The 12,647-nt window shown below is 46.4% G+C and overlaps 1 protein-coding gene across 1 annotated transcript in view; it reads left to right on the forward strand.

Moving 5' to 3' along the window:
- LOC120021889 (whirlin-like) overlaps positions 1-12,647 on the forward strand; it is a 126,091-nt gene that overhangs the window by 91,744 nt on the left and 21,700 nt on the right. The window contains exons 5-8 of the mRNA XM_038965729.1: positions 1,237-1,445; positions 4,291-4,327; positions 4,613-4,711; positions 7,813-8,007. Coding sequence (XP_038821657.1) covers positions 1,237-1,445; positions 4,291-4,327; positions 4,613-4,711; positions 7,813-8,007 — 540 coding nt within the window. The remainder of the gene's footprint in view (positions 1-1,236; positions 1,446-4,290; positions 4,328-4,612; positions 4,712-7,812; positions 8,008-12,647) is intronic.

Here is a 12,647-nt window from a genome sequence, read left to right on the forward strand (position 1 = left end):
GCTTGAGGTGGTGGGCCGACATCCAATTTCAGATTTCTGCCAGGCACGCAGAGATGCGTGTCGCCACCTGGGTGTCAGAAGGGGGGAAGGAGAAAATAAGTTGAGTGTCATCCTCATAGCAATGATAGGAGAGACCATGTTAGGATATGACGGAGCCGAGTGACCTAGAGAAGAGGAGAGGACCTAGAACCGAGCCCTGGGGGACAACAGTAGTGAGTACGGTTTGCAGACACAGATACACTCCACGTCACCTGGTAGGAGCGGCCTGCCAGGTAGGATGCACTCCAAGAATGTGCATAGCCTAAAATGCCCAGCCCTGAGAGGATCTGATGGTTCATGATGTCAAGGGCAGTGGATAGATCTAGGAAGATGAGAACAAACATTAAACTCTGTAACTGTTTAAAAGTCACTTTTGGCCTCATAGGGAAATCCCTGAGTGGTTTTCTTACTCTCCAGCACCTGAGTTAGGAAGGACGCCTGTATCTTTGTAGTGACTCGGTGTATTTATACACCATCCAAATTGTAATTAATAACTTCACCATGCTCAATGGGATATTCAGTGTCTGCTTTTTCTACCAATTCTTTGCGTGGCATTGGAAAACCTCTCTGGCCTTTTTGGTTGAATCTGTGTTTGAAATTCACTGCTCGACTGAGGAACCTTATAGATAATTGCATGTGGTGGGGTACAGAGATGAGGTAATCATTAAAAAATCATGTTAAACACTATTATTGCACACAGAGCGAGTCCATGCAACTTATTATGTGACTTGTTAAGCAGGTTTTTCCTACTGAACTTATTTAGTCTTGCCCTAACAAAGGGGTTGAATACTTATTAACTCAAGACATTACAGCTTTTCATGTTTAATTAACTTGTAAACATTTATAAAAACATAATTCCACTTTGACATTATGTGGTACTGTATATAGACCAGTGACACAACATCTAAATAGAATCCATTTTAAATTCAGGCTGTAACACAACAAAATGTGGGAAAAAGTCAAGTGATGTGAATACTTTCTGAAGGCACTGTAACTCCCTGTGAAGTTCAGCACTGATCAATCTACCAATCTAACTCCCACTCTGTTTGTTATCTAACACTCTCGTCTGTACTCTACCTGGACTCTACCGCTCTAACCCCACTGTGTCACCTCTGACCTGTGTACTGTAACCCCCAGTGTCTGCCCATGCCAGTCCACCCACCAGCCCTTCCTCTCTATGCCCTCCCCGCCCTGCAGGTGGGTGACCAGATCCTGGAGGTGAACGGGCGCAGCTTCCTGGGCATCCCACACGACGAGGCGGTGCGCATGCTCAAGTCGTCGCGCCACCTGATGATGACGGTGAAGGATGTGGGGCGCCTGCCGCACGCCAGGACGGTGGTGGGGGAGACCAAGTGGATCACTAGCTCCCAGATAGCAGAGAGCTCCGCCAGTGGCAGCGTGGCCGGGTAAGAGAGATGGGGAAGGAGGGGGGTGGGGAGAGGCATAGGGAGAGGGTCTCTGTATGGCTGTACAGGTAAAAGAGAGGGGTGAGGGGAGAGATAGGGAGACTATGGTGGGTATAGGGTGAAAGAAGGGGGTGAAATATGGCAGGATGACAGAAGGGGAAGGATGAGATGGAGGTTTGGGTATGTGTGATATAGACGAGGGGATTGCAGAGGGGGTAATTGATTTTTGAAGATAAGCTACACTAGAGAGAGAGAGTGGTGGAGGGAGATGGGGGGAGGGGGTATTTAAAACTAGGATTCGCTAATTAAATTGGAATCTCCGGGTGGCACAAGCGCTGGATTTAATGTGCCATTTCAAGAGGGCATCGCACAATTTTTCCATCTTTGATTTTACAGTATGTCCTCTCCCTTTACTGGCCCCAACGGCCATGCTTTGAGTTGGCTTATTTTCTCATGGTCTAAAAACGAATGATGTTATCGGCTGCTTAGATTGCTACAATAAACTAGAATCACTTTCACAAAGACAAAGACGTTGGACTTCTTCGCATTGTGATGAAAGATACAAGTACCTGTTTATCTATTCTGCCCGTACTGTAGATCTATTCTGCGTGCATGTCATGAGGCACGTCTGTGTCGTAAATTCAGTTGAAAGACTTCCATACATTTCCATTCAAATGATTTTCCATGTCTGCCAGGTTATTTAGTGTCGCTCCCTGAAAAAGTTAAATGAGATACAGTAAAAAAAAGGACAAAATAGAAACTTCACTCAGACGTGAACGATGCAGTTCCATGAGAAATAGAGGAAGAAAAAAGGGAATATAAATGTCACCACTTAACCCATCAATCATATGGAAATGTCAGTTCCCAGCTAATCCCAAGCACATGAAGCACAACATGAACAGCTTGGTGTCTAAGCATACCTTTTGTGTTTGTCTGTCTGTCTCTGTCTGTGTGTGTCTGTGTCTGTAAGTGTTTAGAAAGTATTTACTAAGTAAACTGAAGTAAACAATAAATAAATAAAAATACAAAAAATAAGAAAATAGGTGTAATTGAGGTAATATGTACATGTAGGTAGAGGTAAAGTAACAATGCATAGATAATAAAGAGAGAGTAGCAGCAGTGTAAAACTGGGTGGGGGGGGTCAGTACAAATAGTCTGGGTAGCCATTTGGATAGCTGTTCATGAGTCTTATGGCTTGGGGGTAGAAGCTGTTAAGAAGCATTTTGGACCTAGACTTGGCACTCCGGTACCGCTTGCCATGCGGTAGCAGAGAGAACAGTCTATGACTAGGGTGGCTGGAGTCTTAGGACATTTTTAGGGCCTTCCTCTGACACTGCCTGGTATAGAGGTCCTGGATGTCAGGAAGCTTGGCCCCAGTGATGTACTGGGCCGTACACACTACCCTCTGTAGCACCTTGCGATCGGAGGCTGAGCAGTTGCCATACCACGTGGTGATGCAACCAGTCAGGATGCTCCCGATGGTGCAGCTGTAGAAGATCTTGAGGATCTGAGGACTGATGCCAAATCTTTTAGTCTCCTGAGGGGCAATAGGCGTTGTCATGCCCTCTTCACGACTGTCTTGGTGTGTTTGGACCATGACAGTTCGTTGGTGATGTGGACACCGAGGAACTTGAAGCTCTCAACCTGCTCCACTACAGCCCTGTCAATGAGAATGGGGGTGTGCTCTGCCCTCCATTTCCTGTAGTCCACAATCATCTCGTTTGTCTTGATCACCACACTGCCAGGTCTCTGACCTCCTCCCTATAGGCTGTCTCATTCTTGTCAGTGATCAGGGCTACCACTGTTGTGTCGTCAGCTAACTTAATGATGGTGTTGGAGTCGTGCTTGGCCATGCAGTCATGGGTCAACAGGGAGTGCAGTAGAGGACTGAGCACGCACCCCTGAGGGGCCCCCGTGTTGAGGATCAACGTGCAGATGTGTTGTTACCTACCCTTACTACCTGGGGGCGACCCGTCAGGAAGTCCAGGATCCAGTTGCAGAGGGAGGTGTTTAGTCCTAGGGTCTTTAGCTTAGTGATGAGCTTTGAGGGCACTATGAGCTGTAGTCAATGAATAGCATTCTGTCATAGGTGTTCCTTTTGTCCAGGTGGGAAAGGGCAGTGTGGAGTGCAATAGAGATTGCAACATCTGTTGATCTGTTGGGGCGGTATGCAAATTGGAGTGGGTCTAGGGTTTCTGGGATAATGGTGTTGATGTGAGCCATGACCAGCCTTTCAAAGCACTTCATGACTACAGACGTGAGAGCTACGGGTCGGTAGTAATTTAGGCAGGTTACCTTGGTGTTCTTGGGCACAGGGACTATGTTGGTCTGCTTGAAACATGGTATTACTGACTCGATCAGGGACTGAAAATGTCAGTCAAGACACTTGCCAGTTGGTCAGCGCATGCTCGGAGTACAGGTCCTGGTAATCCATCTGGCCCTGCAACCTTGTGAATGTTAAAGTTCTTATTCACATTGGCTATGGAGAGCGTGATCACACAGTTGTCCGGGAACAGCTGGTGCTCTCATGCATGCTTCAGTGTTGTTTGCCTCGAAGCGCACAAAGCTAGGGCTAGTTTTAGGGTAAAGGTTAGGTTTAGGTGTTAGGGTTAAGGTTAAGGTTAGGGTAAGGGTTAGGTTTAGGGTTAGGGGTTAGGGAAAATAGGATTTTGAATGGGACAAGAATTGTGTGTCCTCACAAGGTTAGTTAAACAAGAGTGTTTGTGTGTGTGTTTGTGTGCAGGAAATTAGAAAATGCTGGCAGTGATACCTGTGTGTCTGGAGTGAACTGTCATGAGTCATGAGTACAGTGCAATAATGTGTTCTTTATCTGTGTGTCCTGCAGCTTGTCCATGGACCAAGGAGCCTCTGCATCAGGAAAGGTAAGGCCCACCTCCACACAGAGATCTGTCTTTGAAATCAGTAGTCTTACACTTGTGTGTGCATGCATATGTGCTTGTCTGTGTGCATGTGTGCCTGCGCGTGTGCGAATGTGTGTGAGAACGCACTACTAACTTCCCGTGCTTGTGTGTTTGTGTGTGTGTGCTGGAGGCTGTGTGTGTGTGTGTGCACATTATCATATTTCAAATAAAATAAAATGTTATTGTCAGATGTTGTTTGTATGATCATATTTGCTCTCTCTCCATCTGTGTCCACATCTGTGACAGCGTGGCATCATGTCAGCCTGTAGGGAGAGAGGGACGCTGGCATTGCAGCCATGTCACGCGGTGGGCCCCAGTGTTATTGAGTGTGAGGGCATCAGCAGGGCGAGAGGCCAGGGTTAGAGAACATGACCTGAGGAGAGGGAGCGGGACTGTACATAGCTCTGGTCCAAGGCATTACGTGCAGCTTGCTGATGCTGTTCATTCTTTTCATTTTCCTCATCAATCTACACACAATACCCCATAATGACAAAGCGAAAACATGTTTTTAGAATAAAAATCAGAAATACCTTATTTACATAAGTATTCAGACCCTTTGCTATGAGACTCGAAATTGAGCTCAGGTGCATCCTGTTTCCATTGGTCATCCTTGAGATGTTTCTACAACTTGATTGGAGTCCACCTGTGGTAAATTCAGTTGATTGGACATGATTTGGAAATGCACACACCTGTCTATATAAGGTCCCACAGTTGACAGGTCATGTCAGAGCAAAAACCAATCCATGAGGTCGAAGGAATTGTCCTTAGAGCTCCGAGACAGGATTGTGTCGAGGCACAGATCTGGGAAGGGTATCAAAAAAAATCTGCAGCATTGAAGGTCCCCAAGAACACAGTGGCCTCTATCATTCTTAAATGGAAGAAGTTTGGAACCACCAAGACTCTTCCTAGAGCAGGCCGTCCGGCCAAACTGAGCAATCGGGGGAGAAGGGCCTTGGTCAAGGAGGTGACCAAGAACCCGATGGTCACTCTGACAGAACTCCAAAGGTCCTCTGTGGAGATGGGAGAATCTTCCAGAAGGACAACCATCTCTGCATCACTCCACCAATCAGGCCTTTATGGAAGAGTGGCCAGATGGAAACTACTCCTAGGTAAAAGGCACATAACAGCCAGCTTGGAGTTTGCCAAAAGGCACCTAATTACTCTCAGACCATGAGAAACAAGATTCTCTGGTCTGATGAAACCAAGATTGAACTCTTTGGCCTGATTGCGAAGCATCACATCTGGAGGAAACCTGGCACCATCCCTACTGTAAAGCATAGTGGTGGCAGCATCATGCTGTGGGAAGGTGTTTCAGCGTCAGGGACTGGGAGACTAGTCAGGATCGAGGCAAAGGTGAACGGAGTAAAGTACCAAGAGATCCTTAATGAAAACCTGATCCAGAGCACTCAGGACCTCAGACTGGGGCGAGGTTCACCTTCCAACAGGACAACGACCTTAAGCACACAGCCAAGACAGCACAGGAGTGGCTTCGGGACAAGTCTCTGAATGTCTTTGAGTGGCCCAGCCAGAGCCCGGATTTGAACCCGATCAAACATCTCTGGAGAGACCTAAAAACAGCTGTGCAGCAGCGCTCCCCATCCAACCTGACAGATCTTAAGATGATCTGCAGAGAAGAATGGGAGAAACTCCCCAAATTCAGGTGTGCCAAGTTTGTCGCGTCATACCCAAGAAGACTCGAGGCTGTAATTGCTGCCAAAAGTGCTTCAACAAAGTACTGAGTAAAGTGTCTGAACACTTATGTAAATGTGATATGTCAGCAAATTAGCAAACATTTCTAAAAACCTGTTTTTGTCATTATGGGTTATTGTGTGTAGATTCATGTGGGGGGAAAACAATTTTTGAATAAGGCTGCAACGTAACAAAATGTGGAAAAAGTCAAGTGGTCTGAATACTTTCCTAAGGCACTATATGTAATGTGGTTTGTGGTTGTCATTCTTCACCTACTTGACCATGTAGTGCTCTATCTGAACATGATGTCCCAGTATGCTTGTGCTGTAGAGAGAAAGAGAAATGCCTGATCAGCAGAAAGAGCCTGTAGTTAAAAGGTCCTCGGTTTCTCACAGACGCTCCGTGTTTTGTCTTTGAAAAATCTAATTTTATTTGTCAAGTGCGCTGAATACAACTGGAGTGGACATTACCTTGAAATGCTTGCTTATGAGCCCTTCCCAACAACGCAGAGTTTAAAAATAAAAAAGTAACACAAGAGGAATAAAATAAAATACACAAGAATGTACTGTAGAATGTACTGTAGAATGTATTGTATCACTTCCGGCCATGATTGGGAGTCCCATAGGGCGGTGCACAATTGGCCCAGCGTCGTCTGGGTTTGACCTGTGTAGGCCGTCATTGTAAATAAGAATTTGTTCTCAACTGACTTGCCTAGTTAAATAAAGGTGACATTTTGTTTTATATATGTACAGGGAGTACCAGTACTAGATCATTGTGAGAGGTACGAGGTATTTGAGGTAGATATGTACATGAAGGCAGGGTAAAGTGACTAGACATCAGGATACATAATAATAAGAGTAAAATAAAGAACAGAGCAGCAGCAGCAAATTATGTGTGTAAAAGTGTGTGTGCATGTGTGTAATGTGTATGTGTGTTTGTGTTGTCAGTCTGGGTGTGTGTGTGTGTTGTGTGTGTGTGTGGGCGTATGTAGTGTATGTGAATGTATGAGGGTTTTGTGTGGGCATGTCAATGTAATGTGTGTGAGTGTGTATATCTTTCCCGCTAACAATATTGTTTGGCCCCCCCAAAAGCCCCCCAATTTAATTATTAATATTTTTTTCATTAAAATAAAGAAATTAATAAATCTCAAACCCGAGATGCAAAAAGTCCTAAATGCAATATCCCAAGAAGGGAGTTACCCCACCTAAATAATGCAAACGTTACATTTTCATTTCATTCATGAGGAGAGAGAATGCAGGAGACAGTCAACTAATAAAGCAGGCAGCGGACCATTTTGTGGTGCTGAAACGTAAAGCTGCAACCTCAGTACAATCAAGAGAAGGTGAACAGCGCCTGGTGCTGAAAATATAGCTAACGTCTGATGCAAGTGGCGCACAGCAACAGATGGAGAAAAACTACACCAGTCAAGTAATTCATTTCAACTGTAACGTAGATGCAGGGAGTCAGGAAGCAAGTGCAGTTAGTGAGTTGAATGACGACGAACATGGAACGATACAAAACAAGAATAGCGTCTAAACATAGAAACATAAACAATATTTCCTGGTGGGTGATAACAACGGAGTGCTATGTAAAGGGGAAGTCATCAGAGTAGTGATGAAGTCCAGGTGTGCCTAATGAGGCGCAGGTGTGCGTAATGAAGGTTGCCAGGTGTGCATAAGAATGGGTTGCCAGGACCGGTGATCGCAGGAGAGGGGTCTAGTGGGAGTGGATGTGACGTGACTACCCTCAATGTCCAGGGGAGGCGGAGGGGTGTCGTGGGGGACGGCATCAACGTTGGAGCCTCACGTGGGCAGTGTCCCAAACCTCTACTGCGCGTCGGAACCACTCCTCCACCAAAGGGGCTTCAGTCTGGCTCAGGTACCATGGAGCCAGGGCCAGGTGGTACCCCAGGACGCACTGAAAGGGAGACAACCCGGTGGAGGAGTGACGAAGTGAGTTCTCCGTATAGGGAAGAAACCTCCCCAGCTCCTGGTTGGTCCTCTCCACCTAAAAGAAAAAGAAACGCACGCCTATTTAGGCGAGGTGCTGGCTAGCGGAGTAGAATCTGCCTGTTGGACTGAGGTCAGTACCTGGATGTGAGGTTGACCGTGACCCCCAGCTTCTGCATGAAGGCTCTCCAGACATGTGATATGAATTGGGGACCACGGTCAGAGACGATATCCTCCAGAAGGCCATAGTGCTGGAAGACCTGCTGAAACAGAGCCTCAGCGACCTGGAGGGTGGTAGGGAGACCAGGGAGAGGGATAAGCAGGCCACCAAAACGCACACAAGGACTCGGCTCTCCTGAGCGCATCCCTGATTTGTCTCGATGTCTGGAATTCAATCAGCTCAGTTTGAATTGCGGCCTCATCCAGCGAGGGTATCGTTTTCTTAGTAAGGGAGGAGAATTCTCCACCTGGGCGGACTGTGAGAAGAGTACGTACGCAACGCAATGATATTCTTGGGCATGCTGTAATCTTCAAATCTAGTGGAGAAGTTGTCCCTCAGCTGCTTGTTGAAATCTTCCATCACCTCTGTGACAATGCTGTGGCCTGGTCCCTCTGCCTGTTGTTTCTTCAGTGTGCTGAAGTGCAGTTGCCTTCTAGATGACAAGTCCAAATCGAACGACTCAAGCTTCCTAGTAAAGGCCTCAAGTTTTCCCACCATGTCCACAACTGTTTTCCCTCTTCCTTTTCACTGCAGATTTAACCTGTTTCATTTCCAGAATGTCAGGCAAAAAAGCTGTGAGCGTTGCTTGCAGTTAATGCCTCTGTCTGGGACAGGAAGTTCCATGCTTCAAAGTTCCAGATTCATAATGATGTCTGAGATTGAATTCTTTGCAAACAGCGACATTTTCATTACAAATAAGACACACTGGCTTGTCATTGGGAAAAGATGGTAAGATGAGCGCATATCTCTCTGCTCTTTTGATACTTTTTGAGAGGGACATTTTCTCTTGCTATCAAGCTAATTGTTCTGAACCAATGTTTTCCCCCACCAATCAACGCACAGAGAAATAGACACAAATAATTGAATAGAGACATGATTTTACGAGCGTAATCAGATCAAGATTATTGTTGTTGTCACTGAATTTATTATGTACTAATCAGATGTGTTAAAAATGTTGCTCAATTTGTAGTGTAGGCTAATAAATTGTGCTAATATTGTTCTAGCCCGCCGACTATTAGCACAGAAAGAAATTGGCCCGAGGCCAAACCTAGTTGACGAACCCTGGTGTATATGGTTTGTATAGTCTAGTGGGTGTGCTTGACTTTTGCCATCAGTGCCACAGGGAAGATTTATTTAGATGGAAAGGAGACAGGTGGAGAGTTGGGAGAGACAGCAGCTGCCAAAAGGAAGGACAGCAAGGGAAGAAGAGGAGAGGAAGAGACGCGAAGAGATCACCATCGATTACACATCTCCTCTCCATTGATATTACAAGGCAGTGTCTTCGAGTCCACAGGGACTTGAAGAGGAGAGGGGTATTGGGGAGACTTCCACAAAAAGTGTTACAACCCTTGTGTGTACAAAGTCAGTCGTCTTACCTTGTGGAGAGCTCTAAGGTCTCTTTAGCCCTAAGTGTGTGTGTGTGTGTGTGTGTGTGTGTGTGTGTGTGTGTGTGTGTGTGTGTGTGTGTGTGTGTGTGTGTGTGTGTGTGTGTGTGTGTGTGTGTGTGTGTGTGTGTGTGTGTGTGTGTGTGTGTGGTCAGAGCGATCTTGTAGGATGAACACGTTCCCTCGCAAAGTGTCATGAGCTTTTTTAGTGGATGAGTGAGCTTCATAAGATGCTGTGAAATCCCCCTCGGTTCATATCAATCAAATTGATTTAGAAAGCTCTTCTTACATCAGCTGATGTCACAAAGTGCTGTACAGAAACCCAGCCTAAAACCCCAAACAGCAAGCAATGCAGGTGTAGAAGCACGGTGGCTAGGAAAAGCTCCCTAGAAAGGCCAGAACCTAGGAAGAAACCTAGAGAGGAACCAGGCTATGAGGGGTGGCCAGTCCTCTTCTGGCTGTGACGGGTGGAGATTATAACAGAACATGGCCAAGATGTTCAAATGTTCATAGATGACCAGCAGGGTCAAATAATAATAATCACAGTGGTTGTCGAGGGTGCAACAGGTCAGCACCTCAAGAGTAAATGTCAGTTGGCTTTTCATAGCCAATCATTCAGAGTATCTCTACTGCTCCTGCTGTCTCTAGAGAGTTGGAAACAGCAGGTCTGGGACAGGTAGCACATCCGGTGAACAGGTCAGGGTTCCATAGCCGCAGGCAGAACAGTTGAAACTGGAGCAGCAGCACGGCCAGGTGGACTGGGGACAGCAAGGAGTCATCAGGCCAGGTAGTCCTGAGGCATGGTCCTACGGCTCAGGTCCTCCGAGAGAGAGAGAGAAAGAAAGAAAAGGAGAAAGAGAGAAAAAGAGAGAGAGAATTAGAGAGAATACTTAAATTCACACAGGACACCGGATAAGACAGGAGAAATACTCCAGATATAACAGACTGACCCTAGCCCCCGACACATAAACTACTGCAGCATAAATACTGGAGGCTGAGACAGGAGGGGTCGAAACAGGCAGGATATAACCCCACCCACTTTGCCACAGCACAGCCCCCACACCACTAGAGGGATATCTTTAACCACCAACTTACAATCCGGAGACAAGGCCGAGTATAGCCCACGAAGATATCCGCCACGGCACAACCCAAGGGGGGCGCCAACCCAGACAGGAAGATCACGTCAGTGACTCAACCAACTCAAGTGACGCACCCCTCCTAGGGACGGCATGGAAGAGCACCAGTAAGCCAGTGACTCAGCCCCTGTAATAGGGTTAGAGGCAGAGAATCCTAGTGGAGAGAGGGGAACCGGCCAGGTAGATACAGCAAAGGCGGTTCGTTGTTCCAGTGCCTTTCCGTTCACCTTCACACTCCTGGGCCAGACTACACTCAATCATAGGACCTACTGAAGAGATGAATCTTCAATAAAAACTTAAAGGTTGAGACCAAGTCTGCGTCTCTCACATGGATAGGCAGACCATTCCATAAAAATTGAGGTCTATAGGAGAAAGCCCTGCCTCCAGCAGTATACTTAGAAATTCTAGGGACAATAAGGAGGCCTGCGTCTTGTGACCTTAGCGTACGTGTAGGTATGTACGGCAGGACCAAATCGGAAAGATAGGTAGGAGCAAGCCCATGTAATGCTTTGTAGGTTAGCAGTAAAACCTTGAAATTAGCCCTTGCCTTAACAGGAAGCCAGTGTAGAGAGGATAGCACTGGAGTAATATGATCAAATATTTTGGTTCTAGTCAAGATTCTAGCAGCCGTATTTAGCACTAACTGAAGTTTATTTAGTGCTTTATCCGGGTAGCCGGAAAGTAGAGCATTGCAGTAGTCTAACCTATAAGTAACAGAAGCATGGATACATTTTTCTGCATCATTTTTGGACAGAAATGTTCTGATTTTTGCAATGTTACATAGATGGAAAAAAGCTGTCCTTGAAATAGTCTTGATATGTTCGTCAAAAGAGAGATCAGGGTCCAGAGTACGCCGAGGTCCTTCACAGTTTTATTTGAGACGACTTTACAACCATCAAGATTAATTGCCAGATTCAATAGAAGATCTCTTTGTTTCTTGTGACCTATAACAAGCATCTCTGTTTTGTCCGAGTTTAAAAGTAGAACATTTGCCGCCATCCACTTCCTTATGTCTGAAACACAGACTTCCAGGGAGGGCAATTTTGGAGCTTCACCATGTTTCATCGAAATGTACACCTGTGTGTCATCCGCATAGCAGTGAAAGTTAACATTATGTTTCCGAATGACATCACCAAGAGGTAAAATATATAGTGAAAACAATAGTGGTTCATATGCAAAAATATATATATTTCCATAGAAGTGATACCCTGCATGAGAACCCAGATACTATGACAGTACAGTCCTTTATAATGGCTTAGAAGAGGGGGAGTATCAGGTATCAAGGTAAGACCCAAGTGCAGACTGTGTGAAGTAACAATGTTTATTGTAACAGGGGCAGGCAAACGACAGGTCAAGGCAGGCAGGGGTCGATAATCCAGAGTAGGAGCAAAGGTACAGGACGGCAGGCAGGCTCATGGTCAGGTCAGGAAGAGTTCAGTAATCCAGAGGTGGAGCAAAGGTACAGGATGGCAGGCAGGCTCAGGGTCAGGTCAGGCAGAGTTCAGTAATCCAGAGTAGGAGCAAAGGTACAGGATGGCAGGCAGGCTCAGGGTCAGGTCAGGCAGAGTTCAGTAATCCAGAGGTGGAGCAAAGGTACAGGATGGCAGGCAGGCTCAGGGTCAGGTCAGGCAGAGTTCAGTAATCCAGAGGTGGAGCAAAGGTACAGGATGACAGGCAGGCTCAGGGTCAGGTCAGGCAGAGTTCAGTAATCCAGAGGTGGAGCAAAGGTACAGGACGGCAGGCAGGCTCAGGGTCAGGTCAGGCAGAGTTCAGTAATCCAGAGTAGGAGCAAAGGTACAGGACGGCAGGCAGGCTCATGGTCAGGTCAGGAAGAGTTCAGTAATCCAGAGGTGGAGCAAAGGTACAGGATGGCAGGCAGGCTCAGGGTCAGGTCAGGCAGAG

The sequence above is a fragment of the Salvelinus namaycush genome, chromosome 26, assembly GCF_016432855.1.
Source record: "Salvelinus namaycush isolate Seneca chromosome 26, SaNama_1.0, whole genome shotgun sequence".
Classification (NCBI taxonomy): domain Eukaryota; kingdom Metazoa; phylum Chordata; class Actinopteri; order Salmoniformes; family Salmonidae; genus Salvelinus; species Salvelinus namaycush.